Source organism: Pipra filicauda, unplaced genomic scaffold (assembly GCF_003945595.2).
Source record: "Pipra filicauda isolate LSUMZ 115617 unplaced genomic scaffold, ASM394559v2 scaffold13_size5146498_pilon, whole genome shotgun sequence".
NCBI lineage: Eukaryota > Metazoa > Chordata > Aves > Passeriformes > Pipridae > Pipra > Pipra filicauda.
This window is the reverse complement of record NW_024103874.1, coordinates 4,369,930-4,394,061: the sequence shown is the minus strand read 5'-3', so window position 1 is coordinate 4,394,061 and position 24,132 is coordinate 4,369,930. Positions and strand designations below refer to the sequence as shown.

Sequence of the window (24,132 nt, the reverse complement as noted above, 5' to 3'; positions counted from 1 at the left end):
GCATAGGGAATGCACATCACTGGGATGTGAAAGAGAAAATCTCTCTGAAATTTAGATTTTAAATAGAATCAGAGAGGCCAACAGCTATGGAGTTAGAATATGGGGCTACTCCAGGTGTTCTCCATTCTGTCCTATACACTGCTTCCCTGACTGCATGGTGGGAAAAGGGCATTTCCTCTTGGCTTAACTGTGGCCCCTTGTGAAACAACACACGAAATGACCCTCCCCTGTCCCCAGGAGGGATCTCTGCAGGCAGACTGAGCTGCTGGAACCCCAGAGGTGGCAGGTCCTGCTCCATACTCACGGGAAGTCCGTTTGGCCCCTTCTCTCCAGGAGCACCCACTGGAGCTGCATCACCCTGTGGACAGTGAGAGGTTAGGAGGGATCCTCCAGCACTGGGAAATAGTCTGACACAGGGAGGGGACACATTCCCAAACAGGCATTTGTATTCTTCTCCCTCCCCAGAACTAAGAGCTGTTGTGCCTATAGGAGGTGAGCCCCCACTGGACATGAGCTCCCAGGTGTTTCCCTGCAGCTCCCAGCCTTCCCTGGCAGCACACACTCCATGTTCCTGAGGGATCACCGTTCAAAAACCAGGCAATGAGTACCTGACAGGCAATTGAAATAAACAGATGACTCTGTCAACAGCTCTGAAAAGGCATCTCTGAAGGCCTTGAGTCAGCCAGGAGGAACCACTAAATACAGGGACACAGCTGAGCTTACATCATATGTGCATCTTCTTCACTTGGGGAATTTCCTTGGGATCAATTAATAGAAGCAACTTCACTCTCCTTCACTACTGACGTTATTAGGAAACCTTTTAGAAGCAAAAGCTTTCCAGCCATGCTCTTCTTGATCAGTGGCTTTGCAACACTTAGGGCACAGTCACAGGAATCTTTCCTGCAGTGTTTAAGTAGGACTTTACAAACCTTCTCACCATCGAGTCCAGGAGCTCCATCCCGCCCATCCTTGCCAGGAATGCCCTGCAACCATGCACAGCACATGTTAAGGTCAGGAGGAGGCTCTGTGGTTTGCAAAACACAATCACATCAAAGAACCTCTGGGCATTGGGTTGTACTGGGAGGATTTTCATTAACAGCAGTACAACTGGAGTTTAGTCCAACTGGGATTGCACTGGAGGTTACAGAGACCCAGAGCACAAGTTTGGCAGCAAAGATGGCAAGAAACATTTTTTTTCCAATTATGTTTTGTCTCCTGATCTGCAAGCAAGATACCAGTGAGACCTGTATCCTATTTAATTGACTTACAGGTTCTCCTATGAGTCCACGAGCCCCTGGGTTTCCTTTTGGTCCAGGTTTACCCTAGAAATCAACAATAAATCCTGAATTAGCCAGGACACAACTCTAAAGAACCATCTGTCAACAAAGATAATACTCAAACTCTCCAGGGACATTTCATTCAGTTTGGGCTGAACCTCTCCTGTTCACATAGGTTTGGAGGTTCTTTTGGGACACACCATAAAACTGGCCCAATGCTGGCTGCAACATTTGGGAAAATTCTTGATTGTTTCAAAGAATGGGAATGTAGGATCTGATCCCTTTGCTCCAGGCTGTAGCAGCATTTCGACACCTTACTAAACAGGCATCTTTAATAAGAGTTAAACATCTCATTTTTGAGAGGATACTTTCATCTCTTTCACCTCCCTTTCAAGCAAACCAAGGGGGCACAAGCCACAATAAACCTGTGAAACCAATTCCTTGGGATGTCACATCCCGTATTGGAGCAGAGGGGTGTGTGACTGCACTTACAGTATCTCCTTTGGGCCCCCGGAATCCCTGAGGTCCTTTGCTTCCTTGTTCTCCCTGTGACACAGGAAGAAAAGCCATTCAGCACCTTCATCACACAGTGACAAGGTTGAGGTTTTGAGGGTGGAACGAGGAGGGTTCTGTGCTGTTTGTTGGTGTTAACAGAGGTGTGAGCACACACGTTCCCCCAGGAGCTCAGTTGTACTTTCTCAGTTACACTCTGTGATTCCTGACACACTTTTTACAGTAGGGACTTTGCCAACAATCCCTCAGGGCAGGGACCTTCTTCCCCTTCATTTAATGAAGCGATTTCGTTAAGCAGAAATAGAGTGGGCGAAAAACTTTAATATTTACTGTCTAGATACTGCCTGGCATAATGAAAAGTTTGGTGAGAAAATGTCTGATTTTATTTTAGTTTGGATGAATTTAATCTATAATTGCAAGGACTAGGGAGGGGTCCCCAGAGCGTAGGACTGCCTCGGGGTCAGTGTGGTCTGTTGGCTGCTGTGGGCAGGTGGAGGTACCTGCTGTAAAGCAGATGCCATATTATCATAGAATCCCACAGTGGTTTGGGTTGGAAGGGATTTAAAGACCATCTCATTCTACTCTCCCTGCCATGGGCAGGGACACCTTCCACTAGCCCAGGTTGCTCCAAGCCCCATCCAACCTGGCCTTGGACACTCCCAGGGATGGGGCAGCCACAGCTTCTCTGGGCAACCTGTGCCAGGGCCTCACCACCCTCACAAGGGAGAATTTCTTCCTAATATCTAAGCTAAGTCTACCCTCATTCAGCTTAAAGCCATTATTATCCACAATACAACAGACAGGGTGGAAATAATATCCACAATAAGACAGACAAGCCAGTGGAAAATGCTCTTAGAGAGGCCACAATGCTGCAGGTGCAGCTCAGGTCCTGTTTGGCTACACTAAGGAGGGTACAGGAATCTGCCCAGTGTGCAGGTTTGGTGTTCTCCTACACCTCACCCCAGAGCTTGGCAAAAGGATGAGGATTCCATCTTCAATTCACAACTATTCCTGCTTGCAGAAAAAATCCTTGTGAGTTGTGAGCACTTGGGAACAGACAAAGCTCAAAGAATATAAGCTCAGAATAATGCTGATTCTTCCTCCAAAAGTAACACATATTCCCCTCTCCAGCTGCTGATGCTCAGGGAAGGGCAGTGAAGCACAGAGAGCAATGGAAACGAGGGGAACTTATTCTGGCATGGGGAACAACTGGAGGAAAGGCATCACGAGGTCTGGGCCAGGTGAAACAACATTGCTCTCACTGGAGGGAAAAGGGCAAAGGGAATAATCTGATGGAGGTGGTCAGCACACCCTCCTGTTCACTGGCAGCAGGGCTTAGAGCAGGAGGAATAAACTTCAGGCTGTGGTTGTGGAAGTCAGAGCCGTAGAGAGCCTGGGAAGTGGATACATACAGCTTTCCCTGGAGGTCCTGGGATTCCAGGTGGGCCTCTGAAACCAATGTCACCCTGCAAAGAACAGACATCACTGTAATGCTGTGGTTGGCACGGGATGAAGTAACAGTATCCCCACCTTGTACCTCAGCCTGACAAAACACAAAGACACCCCGTATTTCCTCCTCGTTTGCAGAACAGACTTGCAAAAGATCCCCCTCTGAACAACAGGTTTTAACTCTGGATCTCCCCACCTTTATCTCTCTGATACACTGATACCATTCATGGCCTTGCTCTCTTGGTAACACACTTATTCCTAAATAAATGCATGTCTTCATCAGATTCAAAACCACTCAGGCTGCTGGTCAAGGGACCATGACAAGAGTCCAAAGCCACGAAGAGCTGGAGATTAACCCTGTTCTCACTGAGGAGACTTCTCATGTCCTGAAAGTCTTTGTCCATCAGCATTTCTTTGGTTTTTTTCTTGTAAAGAGACAGAACAAAAAGTGAAATGAAACCTTCCTCTTTTTTTTTAATTCTGCAAGATTCTTTAGCATTGTCAGCCTTGTGGGGACAGCACTTTGTCCTTCTGGTTGGAATATTTCAATGTGGCTGGCTCTGACCCCAACAGTACCCTGGAAATGTGGATTCTCCTGACTTAGGAAGGTTGTTCTGGTGAGGGGGTGCACAGCCCACACTTTATACCTGTACAAGTTTCCCAGTGGAATTCAGTAAGGATAAGTGCAAATGGCACCTCTTACAAGACAAACTGGTGCTGGAGGGGAAAAAAACAGAAGGTTTTTCTTACTCTGTCACCAGCTGGACCCATTGGACCAGGGAGGCCTCTTAGTCCCCTCGGGCCCTAATTAAGAAAGCAAATCAGTTAGAACTCAACCACTGTTCAACACAAAAGGGCAGAACAGCACGAGGTAAAAACTCATCAACACAGAAAACATTCAGAAATAGTGAGGAACAGCAGAAAGCTCAACTTTCTGATGCACAAACAGGACACCCTTTTGGTGACAACCCCTGAGCAGTGACACTGTGCTGACAGCCCACGTGGGGCATTCAGCATCCCTGTGCTCTCCAGTCCACCTCCCAAGCTCTCAAGCCAGCCCAGAGCTCAGGTCCACTAAAAAGGTGTCCAGGGCTCTGCCAGGAACCCAGTTCTCATCCAAGGTGAGGTACCAAAAGCAGGACCTAAATTAAAGCTCAGTGAAACAGCACGATTTGTTTTTTCACCAGCATCAGTTTTCACATCTGTAACTCTGCAGAGGCAAGAGCTGTTTGTGTAACCAAGGTGATTGATGGCTCCATCGAGTTCCACAGTGAAAAGGTCATGGGAATTGGGCAGAAGAGGAGGTGTTACCTGCAGGCCAACACTGCCTGGAATGCCTGGAGGACCGGGAGGGCCAGGGTTACCCTGGGAGAGAAAAATCAATTAGAAAAGAGGAGAGAGAGGCTCAACGCACAGCCAGGGACCTCCCTCCCAGATTTCTCTTCAGAATTATAGGCAATTTCTTCTACATGCAAGAGCATTTGGATCAGTCAGGAATTTATCCAAGTGATTAATGCAGGGCTTTTCATGAGCTGACATCCCTGCATGGGAAACAACAGGTGTCAACTCAAACTGATCCTAACGTGATGATCATTGGGAAGATGAATTTTCCTGGAGAGGTAGCACGTGGTCCTACAGGCACAGCAATGGAAGTCAATGCACTTCAGTCATAGTAACTTCTCCTTGTTCAGCCAGTTGCCTTATTTCTCCCTGTCTTCTTGAAAAATCACTTATTATGGAGCTTTTAAAGAGAAAAATCTTCCCCCATCCCTTTTAAATCGAAGCTTACCTTCTCTCCTTGTTTTCCTATTTCACCAGGTTCCCCTTTGTGACCGGTGTGTCCCTAGAAATAAGAGTTATGATTATTCACATCCCAATAGAGCCTTGTTTCAAAATTTAAATTTTGTGAGACAGCTGTAAGACCTAAATCCCCATAACATGAAGAAGTTATGGGGAAAATAATCTATAGGTGTGTACAGAGATCACTTCTGGGGGTGGCTATCCATGTACCGTTCCTGTGTTAGGTACCAGTTTTGATGTAGTTTCAGGAAATGCCCAGATTTGGTTTTCCAAAGTGACTTACAGGCCATAGGTCTCCAGATGCAATTCTCAAATACAGATCAGGAAGCAGAACTCAGTTCCCATTGCCTTTGAAAATGGGGCTGAGTCACTTCTGAAAACCCCATTCTGCATCTGTAACCTCCTTTTTTAAATCATCTTTAATATCTTCATCATCAAGCTTGCAAAGAAATACAAGTCTCACTGAAATCTTTTATATAAAACTCTGATTCAATTTGCATCTTGGTTCCCTTCCTATCATTGTGGGAGACATCCAGACTAACTTCAGCCATGGCAGATGTTATTCCTCACCACAAAAAAGGTCCTGTGCATCATTTGCATCATAACTGGAGAGCTTCTCAGGCTTTTCCATTTCATGAGCTATGAATTTTGAGTAGTTATGCCCTAAATATTGGGTACTTGTAACGATATTTATGACTCAGTGCAGAGACCAAACAGACCCAAGAAAGGTCAGTTCAAGAGGAATTGAGAAGATTTCCCAGGAGTTATCCCACTCCTTGCCAACTTCTAAATCCTGCTGAAAGAACTGGAGTCACTTATTACTTTGTCTCACTGCAGGAGTGTAACCCACTGCACAGACTTCATGTGAAGAGAGGACAGAGGAGATGTTTGACTGCTGAGGGAGATTTCCTGAGGGTTGAAACCTTGAATTTATGCACCAGAGCCCAACAACATAAACAAAAAGTTACCTCGTGGTACACTGGCTATAAAAACAACAATTAAATTAATTTAATTATATAAGTTATGTTTTGCTCCAGTAAGATCTGCTCCCCTGTGAGCACAATTTCAGAACTGGTGAGATTTTTACAGCTCTCAGGTCTTGGAAAGGCAGCCCTGAACTGCTGCCTCTGCTTGCTCCTGTCCATCAGCTGTGCCCCACAGGGCTTGCAGGGTGTTTTAATCCGTGCTCACCCTATGCCAAGGGTTAAATTTCATTTGTAGGAATAAATCAGGCAAATGCATGGTTGGTTTGGGAGGCATGGAGCCTACAGGAGACATGGACTGTGTACACAGCAGTTTAACCCCAGGGGTTCATAGTGGGGTTTATTTTGGGACACAGATCCTCGTGCAGGTGGTGTTTCCTTACCTTGAACCCTGGCATTCCTGGGGGACCTGGGGGGCCTGGTGGGCACAGAGCTGGGCACTGCAAGGAACAGAAACAATGTGGTTCAGCAAACACACACAGCACATCCAGGGAGGCTGCTTTCATTACTAGGGACAGGTGAAAAGGTCATGTGGGTTTGGGCTCTAAATCCACTAAATCTGATGGAATCACAGCATCATGTATTGACCAGCATTTCCCTATGGAAAGGGGTCCTAGAGGTCTCAACCCCCAGCAACCCATAAAATAACAATTTATGAGTGGACTGCTTCACTTTGAGCATGGGCTGTGAGACATTCTGAAAGTTCACAGTATCCACAGTCAAAAATGCTGAAGAATCTGAGTTCCCCAGTGAATCTGGATTGGTCCCTTGTAAATCATTAGGAACATATTTAATCCTCTGCATCGATTGACCCCTATTGATTTCCTTCAGCCAACTCCCTAAGTGAAACAACAACAAGTATTAGAGTTTATTGGAAGGGGACCAATAGAAAAATAACTCCAATACCTATAAGCTGGTATCTGCAGATGTTTAGGTGTGGGTGAGCCCCTGGTGGAAACTCTGACTGGGAATAAATCAGAACATACATGGAAATTTAATGGAGAAAAGGGCCATAACTCTAAAAACTTCATAAATAGGGAATGAGATTTTCTTCCACAGCCTTTCTTTTATTTGTTTGTTGCTTTTCTTTCCTTTTAATAAAACCTCAGGCAACACCTCAGTAGCAGAAATTTAATTTTCTGGTATATTCTACAAAGTAACTTAAATTAAACTTGCAGAAATAGCATCATTTTCTATTAACTTCCATGTGATGTGCCATAAGGCAGTCTGAACTGACTCTGAGCTTTTTTTGGGGCACATCAATTAGAAAACCAAAGAAGCTGTCACAACAACAGCTGTGAAATCTGCGAATGTCACTCCCATCGCTCATGGGCTCAACACTCCTTTCATTCCCCTGAAAGAAAGGAATCAAGGCTTTCTCCTAAGGAAAGAAGCCTGACCAAAGCATATGCCCATAGGAACCCGGTGCCACCATCCATGGAAATAAACAGTGCCACACACACAACCTTTTCTGTGGCAAAGCAGGACTAGAGACATTCATGAAAAGCTGTTGTCATTTACCAAATGCTGAAGTTGTTCTGTAAATGAAGGATATATGCAAAATGTGCATTTTGGAAGGCAAAGATCAAGGAAAAAAAATCAGCACTAGAATCAGAACGGTTTGGGTTGAAAGGGACCTTAAAGTTCATCTCCTTCTACCCCTCCCTGCCATGGGCAGGGGCACCTTCCACTAGCCCAGGTTGCCCCAAGCCCCGTCCAACCTGGCCTTGAACAATTCCAGGGATGGGGCAGCCACAGTTTCTTTGGGGAACCTATTCCAGTGCGTATCTCCCTGAAAAAACATTTAAATCTTGTAAATACACACACCACTCTGGTGCATTCTGTGGTGAGGTAATTTAGACCCACATCTGCAGGTCTAAATCTGTGTTAAATGGTCTGAGACTCATCCAAGTATGACAACCAAAAGTCACATCAAGGATTAAACCAAAACATATTTTCATGCTACATAAAATAAACCTACCTGAAGGTCCCCACCGCCGTCAGGAAGGGTGCCTGGAAGACCCTGCAATTCAGGAAATGTGGGATTTTAAATACAACAAGACAAATACCAGGTAGAAACACAATTCCTAGGAAATGCACTTTACAGACCCAGCTCAGCTGGATCAGCATAAAGCACATACCCAGACCCACCTACAGCCTGAACCTGGAGCATTATGAGCTGCACCAGTCCCCCAAAACAGACACATCAGGGGTGTAACCATCCTCTGGAGATGCATAGCTGGGCTTGGTTAAAAGCCTTCAGCCTTAGGTGATGAAGGCAGCAATTAAAGAGCAGCAGCTGTACCTGACTTCCTCCTGGCCTGGGGAAAGCTCCTTGGGAAAGACCTCCAGATCCCACTGTTCAACCCCCCAGAGAGGCCACAGCAAATCCAAACCAGAGACTTGCTGGTTGCAAGCCTCACTTTCTGGCCCTACAAGAACAGATCATGATCCAAGCAACCACATAAACCCTCCTTGAGAGAACAGCAAGCCCACCCTGTGCTCGGTGTGGGGCAAAGCTGGGGTGTCACCGGGTTCCTCCACTCACAGAGCACAAATAATAAATAGGAGATCAACATATCCAAGTGCAACCAAGGAAAAGTCACTGCTCTCCTCAAAGCAGCGTGTTTATGGGCTGCTGAATGCTCATGGCGATGGCAGCAAATAAAAAGGGCATGTTATGGAAGCAAGGAGAAAATTCTAGACTCCTCTTGGGAATTTTCTCACATTTATTTGAGAGTCTCAACTTACAGGAGGTCCAGGTGGTCCAGGAGGTCCTGGGAATCCTGGCAGACCAAAAGGTCCCTAAAAAGAGAGAAAGATGATAAGAATTCCCCTTCAAGGGAAATGTAAAGAGATGTGAATCGTGGATACCAAATACCAGTGTGTATTTTGAATGTGGGACAACATATCTCAAATGGGGCTAAACTGCACCTTTCCTTCTGCAGAGGCTTCTGTGACTGCAGGGAGAGCACCAGATGCACATGGAAGAACAGGGATTAGGACAGAAGGGCATGTCCCTGCTTCCACTGGCTCTGCACCTCTCCAGTGGAGCTGTGGGCACTCAAAAACATGCTGTGCTTCTGCAGAACAGGGTCACCCAGACCAGTCCTGTTCTGTGCAGTGGCTTCCTTGAGGATGCTGAAAATACCCACCAGCTGGTATCTAATCCCTGTTCTGGTGACAGTGGCTGCTCTTCTGTCCTTAGTCCCAGCTGGTGAAGGAAGATATGGCTGCACATCCTTGTCATTGCAGTGGTTGACTGGGGTGACCCTGCATAAGCTGACACAAGAACAGCAGCCCATGGGTGTTTGTGGGGCTCGTAGTGTCTTGTGCATCTCACTTCAGAGTGGGGTAAGAGACCAGAAGTGAACCTCACTCTTCTGTGGTTGTGACACAGTCAGAAAATGAGGAGTAAGTGGCAGGAGAAACTCACAGAAGGACCCCGAAATCCATGTCCACCCGGGAGCCCACTGGGTCCTGGAGGCCCCTGTTGGACAGAGAGAAGAGATTTTACACCCACGCTGACCTTGACACCCCAAAGCCCAGGGCCCAGCAAACAGTCTGGCTGCACCCACTTGCCCAGTCCCCCCATGGAGCTCCCTCCTGCACCCAGACCATCAGCTTACCAGTGAACATCAATGGAACACACTCCTGGCACCACTGTGCACTGCCAGTCTGCATCCCTCAGACATGGGGCAGCCCTGGAATGCCCCAGAAACCCACCAGACAAAAGCTACCCCAGAACTGGACACTTCCAGTGATTACAAGGCTGCTGTGCCTTGTATTTACCAGTTTTCCCACATTAAGGGCAAGGATAGAAAACACACAAGGCCAGTGACCTGCAGGACTCTGCATTCCTCTGCCTGGCACAGGAGAGGGACCCAAGGCCTGGGGTGGGTTTGTAACACTCAGGGTATCCAATAAAGCCAAAACAATAATTTAAAACTCTTTTTTGAAAAAATATTCCTATTACTTACTGGAGGTCCTGGTAGTCCTTTGCCCTGGAAACAACATTTAAAACAGTAAAAGAACACTTAGAAACTGAACACACAGGAAGAAAAGAAAACCTCTGAAAATGCTGCTTAATTTTTTTTCTCTTTTAAGTTTTTCTTAGCACTCCCCTGTCCCTAATTATTATAATTTGCAATCAGAGCAGAGCTCGTGTCTTGATGAACCCTTTTGTTGCCTCTAATAATTTGTATTCCCCTTACACTGCTGTTACCTATGAGATGTCTCTAAGAAAAGCAATGTACAGGGACACTATAGTGGGACACAGAGAGTTAGGAGGACAACATTCTAGTTTATCTCCTTCTCCTTTTTTTCCTTTTAATTTTTATTAGACATTAGGTAATGCCTAATAATTTCAATAGCATTTGGTGTCTTAGTCTGCATCCCAAGCTGGTTTGCTTTATAGCATCTCAGAGACCAAAAACAGGCCCTGTGTTACCAGAACAGGTCATACATACATATTTAAACACTTGAAATAATATATTCACTCATTCAGGCTTTGATCCCTTTGTCTGGGATACGAAGCTTCCCATCTTCTCTTGGTGATGGTTTTGGCATAATATTACACACTTCTACTACTTGTGCTGTTCTGAGAGGTACTTACAGCTGGTCCAGGTGGCCCAGCAGGTCCTAATGCACCCTATGGGAATAAAACAGGATACAAATTAGCAGGAATAAAAGAGACACCTCCATATGGGTGGTCAAAAATGCCTGCTCTCCTTGACACCAATCTTTGATTGGAGACTCCAGCAGTGTCTTGCAGAAACAGGACACAATTGGAGATGCTCAGCTGAATTCACAAATATAAGGACAGAAATTTATGGATAATAATGACTTTGCCATTCCTGATTAATTGCTTGATTAAAGAACATTTTAAGATAGTGGTGACGGATGTTCAGAACTGGCCCCAGCAACTTTCTTCACCATTTGCTCCTAAAAGATTAAAGAGACACTTTTGGAAGTCCCAGTTGGCCTCAGAGTAGTCTCCATGAACATCTAAACATTCATAAATTGAATTATATCTATTTGAAATATTCTCATTCATAACACATTCATACTGTTGGTCCCATGACTAAATTATCTGAAACTATTCACAAAATTTAGACTCATCCTAGTGAATTTTATTAATTCATACATTTTCCCTTCAAGCAAAGGCAAAGATTTGGCAGCTTCTGCTTCTTCATGAGCTTCCTTGGCAAACCCCCCATCTCCTTTTCTGAATTTGCATTCCTACTCTTAGAGCTTGGTGATCTTGTGTCTTAGACTAGAATTAAGTCACCCTTGAAGTTGTTAAGTTCCTGCTTGGCTAAAGATAAGAAGACAGAGAGACCTCCTTAACCCCTTTGTTGTATTGCAGAGTTGCCAACTGGTTGCCAGGCTGTAAAATTAATTCTAGGTAGTAATTCTGAAACAGAATCACAGAATGGCTTGGGTTGGAAGGGACCTTAAAGATCATTTTGTTCCCCTCCCCTTGCCACAGGCAGGAACACCTTCCATGAGACCAGGCTGCCCCAAGCCCTGTCCAACCTGTCCCTTTTCTTTAATCCTGACCCATAAGCTCTCAGTCACCTCCTCATCCACCCCCAGTGAATGGAAATGTAAAAATGAACAAAACAAAACAAAACAAAAAAACCCCAACCAAACAAAAAACCCACAAAAAACCCCAAACCAAACAAACCAAACAAACGAAACCCGCAAATAAAAACAAACAAAAACAAACAAACAAACAAAAACAACAAGAACAAAAAACAAACAAAAAAATAAAAAACAAACCAAAAATTCCAGTGGGGGGGGGTTGACCCAGCCAAGAGACACTGGGTGTGTTTTGCTGACTGATGCTCTCAGGTCTGACACCCTCCTTGAAAAAGCCATGGCAGGCAGCTGGTGAGAGCAGAGTGATTTGGTCACTTCTTCAAAAAACTTAAAAAAAGGAAAGAAAAAAAAAAGGAAGAAGCACTGGAGGGATGCAGGGACAAAGCAGGGACATCTCCTTGTCCAGGGACAAAGCAATGACAGCACGAGGCTCCCTCAGCCTCTCGCCAGCCCAAATCTGTTTTCCAAACATCCTCAAAATGCTGCACAGAAACATCTTGAGAAGGATGTCCTGAAGCAGAATTAAATGGTGTCTACCCCTAGGATGAGGAGAACAAGGTGGATGGGCAGACCTGGCAAATATCCCAACACACACTGCTGCTTGTTGTGATCCCAGGGATGACATCTGCCCTCTCCCAGTGCTCTGTGTACTAAAGGAGATTAGAAATATTTTGCCTTGTTAAGCTTAAGGAGAAAGAGGACCCAAGGCCTCATTAGGAGTGGTCTTGTGAGCAGGGGACTGTAATCCAATAAAAATCAACCCAGGGCAAACGTCAGCTCATTCATTTCTCTTGCTGAAAGTTACTCTGCTTGTCCTCCAGTCACTTTTATTTTGAGGCTGAAAGTCCCTACAACTATTGATGGTTGAAAGGGACAAGCTGGGACCTCTTCCTGCAAAGAAAACATTGAATTCCTGGCACCTCCTGACTCACACCCTAATTCTGAAACCAGCTGCATCGCCCCTTTCTGCTTTGGCCAATGTGCCAAAAGGTTGGCAGAGCACTCAAAATGCCAAATGTTGGCACTTTACGCTCCCTAATTTTGATATCTTGGAGGGTAGAAAGTGCAACATCCAGCAGTGAACACTCCTGGTACAATTAGAGATCATCAAGTCCCTGAGTTGATACAACTGCATCAAGTTCAGAGGAGAGACTCTAATTTACATCTCAATTTTAATAACATTGTCTGACTCAAACTGTTCTCCTGGTAACAGTGTTCTTTCTCTTTTGATTAGAAAACAATATCATCATAATTTTCACTTTATAATAATAAACTTCGTGAGTACACAACTATGGAGCAGAGAAAATACTTGATTATTATGACATTCATAAATAAGAATTAACAAGTATGTTTTTCTTATTGCTTACAGTGCAAAGCTACAAATTTCAAAATGGCCTTCAAAAACTTTCCAATGAAGGACACCAGTATCTAGAACAGAGGCAAGAACCCAGCTCATTCCCAGCTGAAAAGAAAGGATTTTTAAAATTGGAAAAACAAGTAGGCTTGATCTACTCAGTCTGTAAGCAGAACCATGAGAAAAGCTAATGGACGCTGAGAGCAACAGGAGATATTGAAGAGAAAAGCCCTTTTGGTGTGCTGCCTGCACTGCTCTGTGTCCCTGGTCTGATGGGAATCACTGTTGGACTGATGGCATGTGACAGAGAGAGGAAAGGAAATGTTGGGCAATAATGTGGTACTGAAAACTGGCTTCCACGAGCCCACTTCCCTAAACAGCTTCAGTCTCAGACACTCCAGTCCAGAAAAATAAGCTTATTTAGAAAAAAAAATCACTGTGTTGAGCATGAATTCAAGCCCCCAACAGTAAGTAGACACCTTATTTCAGTGAGTCGTGTGAGACTGAAATATGTTCTAAAAGACAGGGAGAAAAAAGGAAGTCGGGATAACAACGCTGTCCATTCAGAGTGCCAAAGCTTTTAGAGGTTTTCCCTTCTTCCAGGTTTTTATTAGACCAATTAAAACAATTTTCCGGATGGACCACTGACCCTGAAAAGCTCCCACGAATGATGGCAGGTCCCAGGTTTGCCCCATGCCGACAGACTGAGTTACAGGACGTGGGAAAGCACATCAAACCAGAGCATGGAGCGAGGGCAACTCTGTCTGGGTGCTCCCACCACAGAGCTGAAGAGGAAGTTCTGGTGCCCAGAAATTATCTGCTCAATTACCCTGCAAGCCAGGAGCTGTGTGCTAACGTGGGCATGGGCAAACACGGCCACCCAGCACAGAACAGGGGCACAGAACTGCCCACTGTGTGTGGTCCTGAGCTTCTCTGGTTTAGAAATCAGGGATCAGTTCCCAGAAGGTGCTGGACTCCTGCCACAGACCATCTGAGAGTGGCCAGGATTTTGCAGCTCTGGATCTCTGGGGAGAAATACGGGCACAAGGGACAGCAAAAGAGTGGGATTTAGTGCGGTGGTGATGGACAGAGGCTTGGAGCTGTGACCAAGGCACTGGGAGCTGTGACCAAGGCACTGGGAGCTGTGACCAAGGCACTGGGAGCTGTGACCAAGACGTTTGGATCTGTGGCCAAGATATTTGGGTCCTGCCACTCAACTTTCCCGGTGGCCACGCAAACTTCACCTTGCACATGGGAAAGGAAGAAGAACGTTCCAAACATACATGCCTGTATCACTCATCCCTTTGACTGAGTGAGACAGTCCATAGGTTTTTGTGCTTTGAGCAACTCCTTGGGGCAACAAACAGATTATTGAGATATACATGTTACCAAAATCCACCTTTTTTAACCTCTGTGTGCTGTGATTTGCATCCAGCCCATCACTGCAGCCACGAGTTCAAGAGGCCAGTAAGCCAGCTGTGGATACAAGCCTCATCTTCCCAGCTGGCAGACAGGAGAATAGCCGTGCTGGATCACAATCTGTGCTGAGTGGCTCATTAAGGTTTAGTCCTTAATGTCACAAGGAGGCCTAAGAACCTTTCTGGCCCCACTGTGGATGATCTGAAGGACATCTGTAGCATCCCTGGCAGTCATTTCTCTATCCCTGTGGTGCCCCTTAGCAGAGCTGTAATATGCAGGAAGCAGAAAAAACTCTTATTTCTTGCTAAGCTGGTTGGGGAACACTAAGGCCAAGCAACTAATAATGCAACCATATGGACAGCCCCAGAAATAATAAAAGGCAAAAGTTTAAATGATTAATCAACAGTAACAGTAATTATGAACATAACAGAGCTGCCTACTCAGACTGCAAATAAAGGCCAAATTAGCTTCACTTTGACAAACTTCATAATTAAGTCTGTTGACTGCTTCAAGAAACTTTTTGGATACTTGAAATATCACTGGAGTTGTTCTGCACTGGTACTCCCAACACTGAGGCAACTCAAGCCTGTTCAAGGCCACGTGAAAGAAAGATGGGTCTCATGCCCTGCCTAATGAAAAGCCACCTGGGGCTTCATTTCAAAGGTCCAAGTGTTCTGCAAGGGTTTACATCAGAATCAACACTTGAATGTCCCCAATTTACATAGGAATGAGAAAACCGTCAGTACAATCAGGAAAAATGTTCATTTAAAGAGATTTAGGATCTAATGTGGTACTCACACGGTCTCCTGGAGGCCCATTTGGGCCAGGTGGGCCATCAGTTCCTGTTAAACCCTGTAAAATTAAAAAAAAAAAAATCAAAACAGTGTCAATTAGGTGTCTCAAAATTCTTCTCACACTCCTTAATTCAATCAAGAGATGCCCTCAACTCTTAAATATGCAACACATATATGTAGATCCAGGACCAATTTTACTTCTCCAGCAGAAACAGAAAAGTTGATGACACTTCAGGAAAACACTTGTGCCTATGTGAAATATTTAAAGGACCTAAGAGAAGATGATGAAATACTCACATCCACTCCAGGAAGTCCAGGCAATCCAGCTTCACCAGCTGCTCCAGGCTTCCCTGGTGCACCTTTTGGTCCCTACATCAGACAAACAGGCAATTATTTTCCACATAATAGCAAGAGAAATGTGGCATGTACTGATGCAGGCTACAAGAGGGAAGCTCATTTGTTGATGTGTCAATCTTACACTGTGCAACATGGAAGAATTCCATGAAAGGAGATGAATCTTGCTATGAATCCATATCCAAATCCTAAATTCATTTCAGTGCTTTGGCTCAGTTCCACATACTCATAAGCTGTTCTTAGCAGGGGCTAGAAAGGGATGTAGCAGGTGGCCAAAGCTGTGCCACCAGGTACAATTCTGAGCACCCCTTGGCAGAGTGAGGGGCTGAAGCAGACTCAGACCAATGCCAAAAATAACCATATATACCTGGCTTGGTGCCAGTTTCATTATACTGGTGCTGCACCAGATGCTTTATTTCATTTATTTATTTCATTAATTTGTTTAATTTTCATTTTATTTCATTTATATCCTCAGTTAGCAATGAAGTGGGAGAATGTGTTAGACCCTTGGACCAGTGCTGAGCATCCCCAGTCTTGCGTACTCCTTCTGGTAATTCTGCAGCAGGTGAAGAGGAAAGTGAGGCAGGAAGGGTCAGCTCATGCCCTGTGTCCCTCTCAAAAGGATGAACAAGTCAATATCGACCAGAAAATACTTACTGGTGGGCCTGGCAAACCAGGAGGGCCTGGTTCTCCCTAAATGAAAGAGAAAAGATGTCAGTGTTAGTGCAGAAACTCTCTTTGCTGGCTTTTTCCAGCAGTGTTCTTCCCAACCGTCACAGAGCTCAAATCTCCCTTTGTGCCCATTCCAAGATTTACCACTCTCAGTCTTATGGAGCTGATGCTCTAAATCCTGCTACCCCCTAGGCAGGATGAGTCTGGATATCCTTTTCCACACCCACAACAGTAAATTTAGTGAAACCCACATCCTCAGCCTCCCAGGGAGAACCAGTGCTCTGCAATGGTGTCAGCACCTCCAACTTTTTCCAGACACAGAAGTTGTTTGCACTTGGGGTTGTGTGCAAGTGGGGCAGCGAGGAAGCTGGAGGCTATCAAAGCTTCCAAACACCTTCCTGACGAAACAGGGGGATACAGGGATAAGCACCAGGTATCCCAGGCACAGTATGAAACTGTGGTACTGCCAGGAGCTGGGGACTACCAGAAAGTGAAGAATGAACAAACTGTCTACAATGATTTTCTTCATATGACTAAACCTGGACAGGAAAAGCAAATGAACAAAGCCCCCAACTGATTTCCACCTAATCCAATTGCACAGTCTTGATCAAATACAATTTTTGTAAAATATTTCAAAAGCACTCATTTTTTTTCCCTATTCGAATGGAAAACTACTTTTAAGAACAGCATTAAAGGCATTTGGGAGACGGTATTTTAAAAGTCTTTAATCACTTCTAGCTCAATCAGCCGTAATGTCATTCAGACCCCTGATAATGAGATATCTGTATTTTATTGTTAGTCCCCAAAAGAAGCAAACATTTGTAAACAGCAGGAGCTTCACTGGAGCTTGGTTTCCCAACTCATCCCACAGAAAATCACTTTGTGCACCAGTCTAGATGGTACCCTGCCCTCCTGGCTTTGGGATAAGTGCACTGAGCATTGTGAGAGGCTCAGGGATTGTGGGCAAGCAGAGGGGAAGGGGCATGTTGATATCCTGGAAGAAGAAAATCTATATGGAAAATGGGTGGTTATTAACAGAGCAAGGCTGGAAATAACACCATCCCACCACGGCCCTGGTAATTAGGAGCCAGGAGGCGGGATGCAAAGCTGTGGAATTTATAGCCTGTTTCTATATTTACTGTGAAGTCTGTGGGTAAATCTTTCCAGACTGGCTGCCTTGAGTTGCTCAGGCAAGGATTTATGTACTGCAGAGGGGGACTGACCAGAGGGTCCCTGAACAGAAGGATCTTTATGCTCTGTCTTGCTGAAGCAACTCCTTCACTACCCTTTGCCTACAGCTTTTCCATATATAGTTATCAGTATCATAGGTGGGGAAGGTCCTTTGGTGAGGAGATGAAAGGAGCACTTCTTTTGAAATGAAAGGGCATCTGGAAATGGCAGCAGAGGTGGTTTACTCCCTTCTCCATCACCTGAGGTTGCCAGCCCCTTGCAATTTTTTCTTCCCTGTGTGATGGCAGATCTGCACAGCAAGGTCACAGCATCAGCAAAGGCTGTTGGGGACCATCTCAGACCTTGATCCTGCCATCGTGGACCCCTGTGGGGACTCTGCAGGAGCACCAGAACTTCAGAGAACTGAATCAAAAGCCTACTCAGTGTTTATACCCCTAATGCCAGATCACTGGGAATTAGAGGCAAGGGTTGTCAGCAAAAGGAAATGCTCTCCTGGTGCTGTGTGAGAGAGAAGGAAGTTTACTGTTTCTCAGCAAGTCTAGCCAAGAGAAAGAAAGCAGGGGAAGAAAAAAAAAAAAATCCTTGATTTTTGAAAAGTGACAATTGCTTATTAGCAATTTGGGGAATTACATCCCCAGAAATAATTCACAGGAACTTGCCACTAATTCCTTTGATCACAACATGCTGTTTCTCGCCTTGGGAGAGAGATATTTTTCTTGTTACTGAGTCTGAAATGTGAAGTGTGTTAAAGGCTTCAGTTATGAAATATTTCAGAGGCACTTAATGTTGCAGCTCCCACTGAAAGGAAGGAATGAAAGCAGGACCTTTGAGAAATTGTGCTGATGGGGTTCATCCAAGGAAACATCCTGAATAATTCAGCTGCATGTTCTGCATCTCTCACTGCTCACAGCTGATGGTAAGGGATGGATGAACACCTCAGCAGCACTCATCCAGCTCAGAGACACCCAGCAACACTTCCTACACTGCATTCATCCAAAGCCATCTGTGAAGATGGTCTGGCTGGAGTGGCTTACAGAGTTCAGGAAAGCTGCACAGATACAGTCCAGAAAAATTCTGATTGCAATTTTTAAAAAGTCTTATCACCAAAAGAAAAGAAATAAAATAATGGTTTCATTCTGCAGAGGCACACTTGATGCTGCCACTCGGGATCCACATGATCCTCTCCATGCAGCACTAGGAAAATGCAGAGCAGTGCTGGATTTTATATACCATCATTTTTTTGGAGGGCACGGACAAAAAAAGGGCAACCCTTAAATGGGGAGGCTGTGTGACTGTGCTCAACATCAGCCACAGCCCTGTATCTCTTCTCCTATGCAATTCCTGAAAGGACTCAGTGTCTTGTTGAATAACAGGAACCATCCTGGTGTCTGACCCTGGGAAGCCAGACCATCTCACATGAACAGGACACCTGACATCCTATATCCATAGGAGGGATGGAGTTCAAGTCTGTTCAAATGTGAGAGTATTCCTGCACAGCCAAAACCCCAGGCTGAAGCTGGGACTGCAGGACTTTGCACCTTAAATACTTTACTCAGCTGTTTGATTTATTAGGACAACATTCCTCATATTAATTAGATATTATGTGGTTCTGTCCCACAGGGAGCCTTCCAAAGCTTTTAGTTGTGGATGAAAAGGTGTAGGTTCACATGATCAGCATTTCCCAGGGCTCCTGTTTCCAAGAGCTATCGGAAGTGATGCTGGTGCTGTTCCAGAGTTGAAGTCCAAAATATTCTGTAGAAAGCAGGAACTGAAAAACTACAGGTTTCTTTCCAATTGCCTCTCTGCAAAAGTTGAAACTTGAAGTCAGAAGGGCTTCGTCCTTCCCAAACTCTTGTTTTTCCCTCCATACAGAATCACAGCCAGCCTTTCCCAAAACCCACTGGCCACATGGATGCCCAGCTGCAGGGACTCCACAGGCTCACTGCTGTGAACGGGAACACACATCCTTTACCCTCTTCCAGGGCACCCCCTTAAGGCTTTTGTCACATCATGGAAAACAGCAGAAGCTGTAAAGGTACCAGCTCTGAACTTCTCATGCTACAAAACCAGAGCAAGATTCCCAGTAAAACAGCCTCTGTTAGCTGAAAGGACACTTGGAGGGACTGGCTGGAAATCAATGAGGTTCTCTCTTCAGACCAGCCTGGCTCACAGAGCCACTGGGAAAGCTCACCACTGCAGACACAAACACTCCTTGTTCACCAGATTCCAGGGAACTCATACATCTTTTTTTTTTTTTAACCTCCTTATCCAAAAGAAAATGACCTGCATGGAATGAATAGATTTTTTTCAAGGTTGCTTAAAGGCCCAATTTCCATAAATGTACTTCAGACCAGCTTTAAAAAACCCTGAACTAATCCATAAACAGCTCAGACAAGCACTACTCAAATTGGAAATCGAAGCAGAAGCCCAGACTTTTGCATTTGATGTGGTCTTGTTGAAAGTCCCTCTGATGCTCATTTTATCCACTTCCAACTACAGGGCAAAATTCAGTCCTTATCCAACAGATATATGGAAACAGTATTTTTCATTTCTATGGAAACATCAATGAAAATTAACAGAACAAGCTTTTCTCCTCCATTAAGTCCTGGGGTACGTGGTCTTCTACCTCCACAGGAGGTACTGAAAGGAGCTGCCTGCTGAGACAAAGGTGGTCCATTTCAGTTGCCTTTTGGGCCACTATAAACTCATGTCTGGCAACACACGAGCCAAATCCTGACATCTCTCACGCCAAAATTAGGGATAACCATGCTGAAAATGTTGACATAAAATAAAAGAGCAGTGTCCAGTGCTGCATATTTGACTTTCTTGTAGCCTCTTTAAAGATGTGGATGCTCTGAGGCATCACATAAACCTCTCTCTGAAGTACTGAACATGCAGTAACCCCATCACACACTGTATCTCTGCACTCAACCCTACACAGATCCTAACATCAAAAGAGAAATATTCTACTTTGCAGGCAGGGTCATGAACCCCTGAGCTCTCCCTTGAGAAGGGGATTTATCCTGAAAAGAACCTGAGGCCACTCAGCACCTCCACTCGCTGTTCTGGCTCTTGCAAAACGAGGTCTCTTATGAGGAGGCTGGTTCTCCAGGTCTGCCCACCCCTGAAGGATGTCCAAAGAAGAACAAGAGCAGCTTCTCTGCTCCGTTGGCTCTGCCTCTGCCCCACCCCTCACCCTGAGCCTGCCCCCCCCCGTGCATCACTCACATCAATGCCGTCCTTGCCAGACGGTCCAGGGGGTCCTCGTGGTCCGGGAGGGCCTTGTGGTCCTACTCTCTGAAGGGACTAGGGGAAAATGAGAGACAAGAGTTTATTTTTGCATCAGAAGAAACACATGGGCTGGATCAGAAAGCAATGGCCGAGTCCTACAGCTTAACCCTAAATCTGCACTGACCCTCCCTCCCTCCCTCAGGGCCCCCTGCCAGCCAGGGTGGGCTCAGAGTTGCTCCAGATTGGTGAAAGGCTTTTTGGAAAACCTCTTTTGATTGAGCACATCCTCAGGGCTCCCCAGCTCGTTTAACTGGTGGCTTATCCTGGGAATCAAAGCTGGTTGCTGGGCAGCAAATGGGTTTGGTCGTATATAGGAAACGGTTCTCCCTGCCCACAGGCACGTTCTGATTTGGGCAGAGGGGGAAATGCAAAGCCCACAGAACATAGGGGCCAAGTGCTTGGCAGTAATAATTAATTTATAGTCCCAGGCTGATGGGGTGATGATAAAACCAGGCAGACACCAACGAAGACAGGAGGAGAAAGGGAAAGTCTCCTCTCTGAGCAGGATGCCGTTTGAAAATCTGGGATTTTGGAAAGGTGGGGAAAGGAAAAAAAGGTCCAATAAATGACTTCTGTATGGAGAGGGCTCCAGAGAGTAACTTGCTGTAGCTTTAGGGAACAAAGGTTTCATTGTAGAAGTAGCTCTGCTTGCAGCAGATGAGGGCAGCTCTGAATTCCCAAGCCAGGCTGCAAAAATTCCTCACTAACAATGAAAAACCTCACTGAGGAGTCACTTCCCCACAAAACAATATTAACACCAGACAGGGAAGTTTAATACAGCTCCACGTCCGAAGTGAATGGGATTAAATATCCTGCTTTATAAGTGTAAAACTTGAAAATTGATTGAAGGAATAAATAAGAAATTCTGGTTCAAATAAAGACCCAGATCAGATCAGATCAGATCAGTCTCACTGAATACCTGTTACTTCAGTGTAAAAGAAAACTGTTTCTCTTACACCCACAGGTCTCCCCCTCTCCCAAGGCTTTCTCTCTCATAACTGCAGTCCTGAATGGGAAGACAACACTTTCATGGAAATATAAAGCAGTGGTTTTTACACCGACCCACACAGGTACAAACCCACATGCACACTTTTTAATAAACTTTAGACTAATAATCTGCCTATTGCCACATTTCACCCCACAGGCACAACATACACAGATCACTCTCTTTTACCCTTGCAGGTTTTTTCTCTAGCATAAGACACAAATGAGGTTTCTCACCTGAGCTGATGCTGTGACTAAAAACTGACACAGGGAGAGGAGCCCAAGAGTGGAGAATCCGGCCATGGTGCCCAGGCTCTGCCTCTCTCCGTTCCTCCCGGGCAGCTAAACCCTTTCTCCTCCAGGGTCCAGCAGATCCCTCCTCCTCCTGGGTCTCAGCTTACAGAGCAGAGACTCCTTGCCTCCAGATAAACCTGTGGCTCCAGCTGGAGGGACAGAGCTCGGGAGCAAGGCAAGAGGGGCTGAGCCTGGAGGAGAGGAGGTTTCAGGAGGAGGTGGGAGAGGGAGGGGGAGCAGCAGGCAGCCAGAGCAGCTCTCATTCATGCCCTGCTGGGCAGCCCCAGGCTCCAGCAAGAGGAGAGGAGCCTACGGAAGAGCTGGATTGGGAGAAATGACACAGGAGCAAAACTGGACTGCTCCAGCTGGAGATGTAAAGCTGTTCCTCGGGTCTCACCCAGGGCATTTCTCAAAGCCCATCACCACCTCTGGGCTGGACAGGTAAAAAGCAACACAGAGTGAGTTATTCAGTGCCTGAGGCCACCTAACTTCAGTAGAGACATTAATATACCTGAAATGAGTGCAAGATCACCACAGAGAAATGCCCTTACTGCTTTACAAGGTGCTTTGTTAGTTTGTTATTCACATCTCATTTGGGTTTTTATTTAGAGCGATCTGAAGAACAACAAATGATTTCTTGGAATAGTGATGAATCCTGATCAGAAAACAGATAATCACAGATGCATACAAGGAGGAAGGAAAAAAGAGAAACATCCTCAAAGCCACAGAAAATATCTGAAATATTGGAAGGAAGAAACAGGAGGACCATTCCCAGACAGGTGATCCCAAATGCCAATATATTCACGGAGATGTACCTTCTGTAAACAGCTTCATGCTTCCTTTTATCGATTAAAGACAATTTCATCCAAAGCAGGGCTTGGAAGTGGAGAAGAACAGGACACGATTCATCAGAACTGAAATGACACAGCTCACTTGGTTAAGAAGACAAGAGCAGAAGTGGAAAAGCAAAGTTTAAGAAATGAAATACCAGGTTTCAGTTTGGCATCCCTTGCCAGGAGGTTTGTATGAGTACACAGTGTGTGTCTGTCCAGCTCCCCAGCAATCAATATTCCACTAACCTTGACAGAGGGATAAAGAACTCAAAGATTTACAAAGTTCCTACAAGCTTTTGTGGAACAGGCAGCTGGGGACAGAAAGGGACCATATGTCTGTATGGCTTCTGCTGGCTTCAAAATAACTGGAATGCTTTACTGGACACCACAAACCCCAGAGAGGGAGAGCAGTGCAGTCCCACAAACTGCTTTGCACAGCTTGTGCCTCCTCCTCCACACGAGGCCAACTGATGGCAGGACAGAAGGCAGAGGAGATCTAAATTCCTTGGCCACACCTCGCTCAGAGCAAGCCTGGGCTTGGAGGAGCTGCTGCCCACGGAGTTTGCTGACCAGCACGGGAAGAGTATTCACCTTCAAGCCCAGCCTGTGGAACAAGAGGACACCCAGTTATCCTCTCATTCCACATCCCCAGGCAGAGGCAGCACAGCTGAAGGGACACAGCAACTCACAGAAATCATTTTACCACACAGACACCCCTGTACTTGTGTCCTGAAAAGACCCACTGGACTGAACCCCCGTGGCCAGGCTGGGCAGGTGCCCTCCTGCCTGAAGCCCCAAGGGATGAGTGAAGTGAAGCCCCTGTTTGCCCCACAGAGCATCAGGACACCTGTGGGAGGGTGGCAGCACAAAGGCAAGTCAGGACCTACCAAAACATACTGAAACATGGGGACACCTCATCCCTGGGAGCATCCAAGGCCCGGCTGGATGGGGCTCTGAGCAGCCTGGTCTAGGGGAAGGTGTCTGAGGGTGGATGAGATGAGCTTTAAGGCCTCTTCCAAGCCAAACCATTCCATGATTTTATGATTTCCAAGCACATCATTTAACAAGAACCATTGCAGGGGGTTTGGGGGGGTATCTTTATCCCACAGACATTCAGTGGGCATATTTTAGAGCTGGAGGAAGACTGGGCATCACCTCCCCACGGAACAAGCAGCAAATGTGTCTTATGGTGAGCCCAGCAGAGCTCTGCTTGGGAATGCTGGGCAGCCCCTGCACCCACTTATTGGAGGGGACCACGACACAGGAGGGGTGGGTGGTGGTGGGTAAATACATGGTCACATCCTGCCCTCAAAGATAAAA

The 24,132-nt window shown here is 45.7% G+C and overlaps 1 protein-coding gene across 1 annotated transcript in view; it reads right to left on the bottom strand.

Annotated features, from left to right (window-relative positions):
• The window catches only part of COL9A3 (collagen type IX alpha 3 chain), a 37,133-nt gene extending 13,079 nt beyond the window's left edge, over window positions 1-24,054 (bottom strand). Inside the window, exons 1-19 of the mRNA XM_027710648.2 lie at window positions 21,923-24,054; window positions 20,639-20,716; window positions 16,205-16,240; window positions 15,491-15,562; window positions 15,198-15,251; window positions 10,638-10,673; window positions 10,003-10,026; window positions 9,459-9,512; window positions 8,774-8,827; window positions 8,004-8,045; window positions 6,406-6,462; window positions 5,029-5,082; window positions 4,551-4,604; window positions 3,990-4,043; window positions 3,203-3,256; window positions 1,770-1,823; window positions 1,269-1,322; window positions 930-983; window positions 305-358 (exon numbers count right to left, since the gene is read on the bottom strand). Coding sequence (XP_027566449.2) covers window positions 305-358; window positions 930-983; window positions 1,269-1,322; window positions 1,770-1,823; window positions 3,203-3,256; window positions 3,990-4,043; window positions 4,551-4,604; window positions 5,029-5,082; window positions 6,406-6,462; window positions 8,004-8,045; window positions 8,774-8,827; window positions 9,459-9,512; window positions 10,003-10,026; window positions 10,638-10,673; window positions 15,198-15,251; window positions 15,491-15,562; window positions 16,205-16,240; window positions 20,639-20,716; window positions 21,923-21,988 — 1,005 coding nt within the window. The 5' untranslated portion in view covers window positions 21,989-24,054. The remainder of the gene's footprint in view (window positions 1-304; window positions 359-929; window positions 984-1,268; window positions 1,323-1,769; window positions 1,824-3,202; window positions 3,257-3,989; window positions 4,044-4,550; window positions 4,605-5,028; window positions 5,083-6,405; window positions 6,463-8,003; window positions 8,046-8,773; window positions 8,828-9,458; window positions 9,513-10,002; window positions 10,027-10,637; window positions 10,674-15,197; window positions 15,252-15,490; window positions 15,563-16,204; window positions 16,241-20,638; window positions 20,717-21,922) is intronic.
• Between the last annotated feature and the right edge of the window lie 78 nt (window positions 24,055-24,132).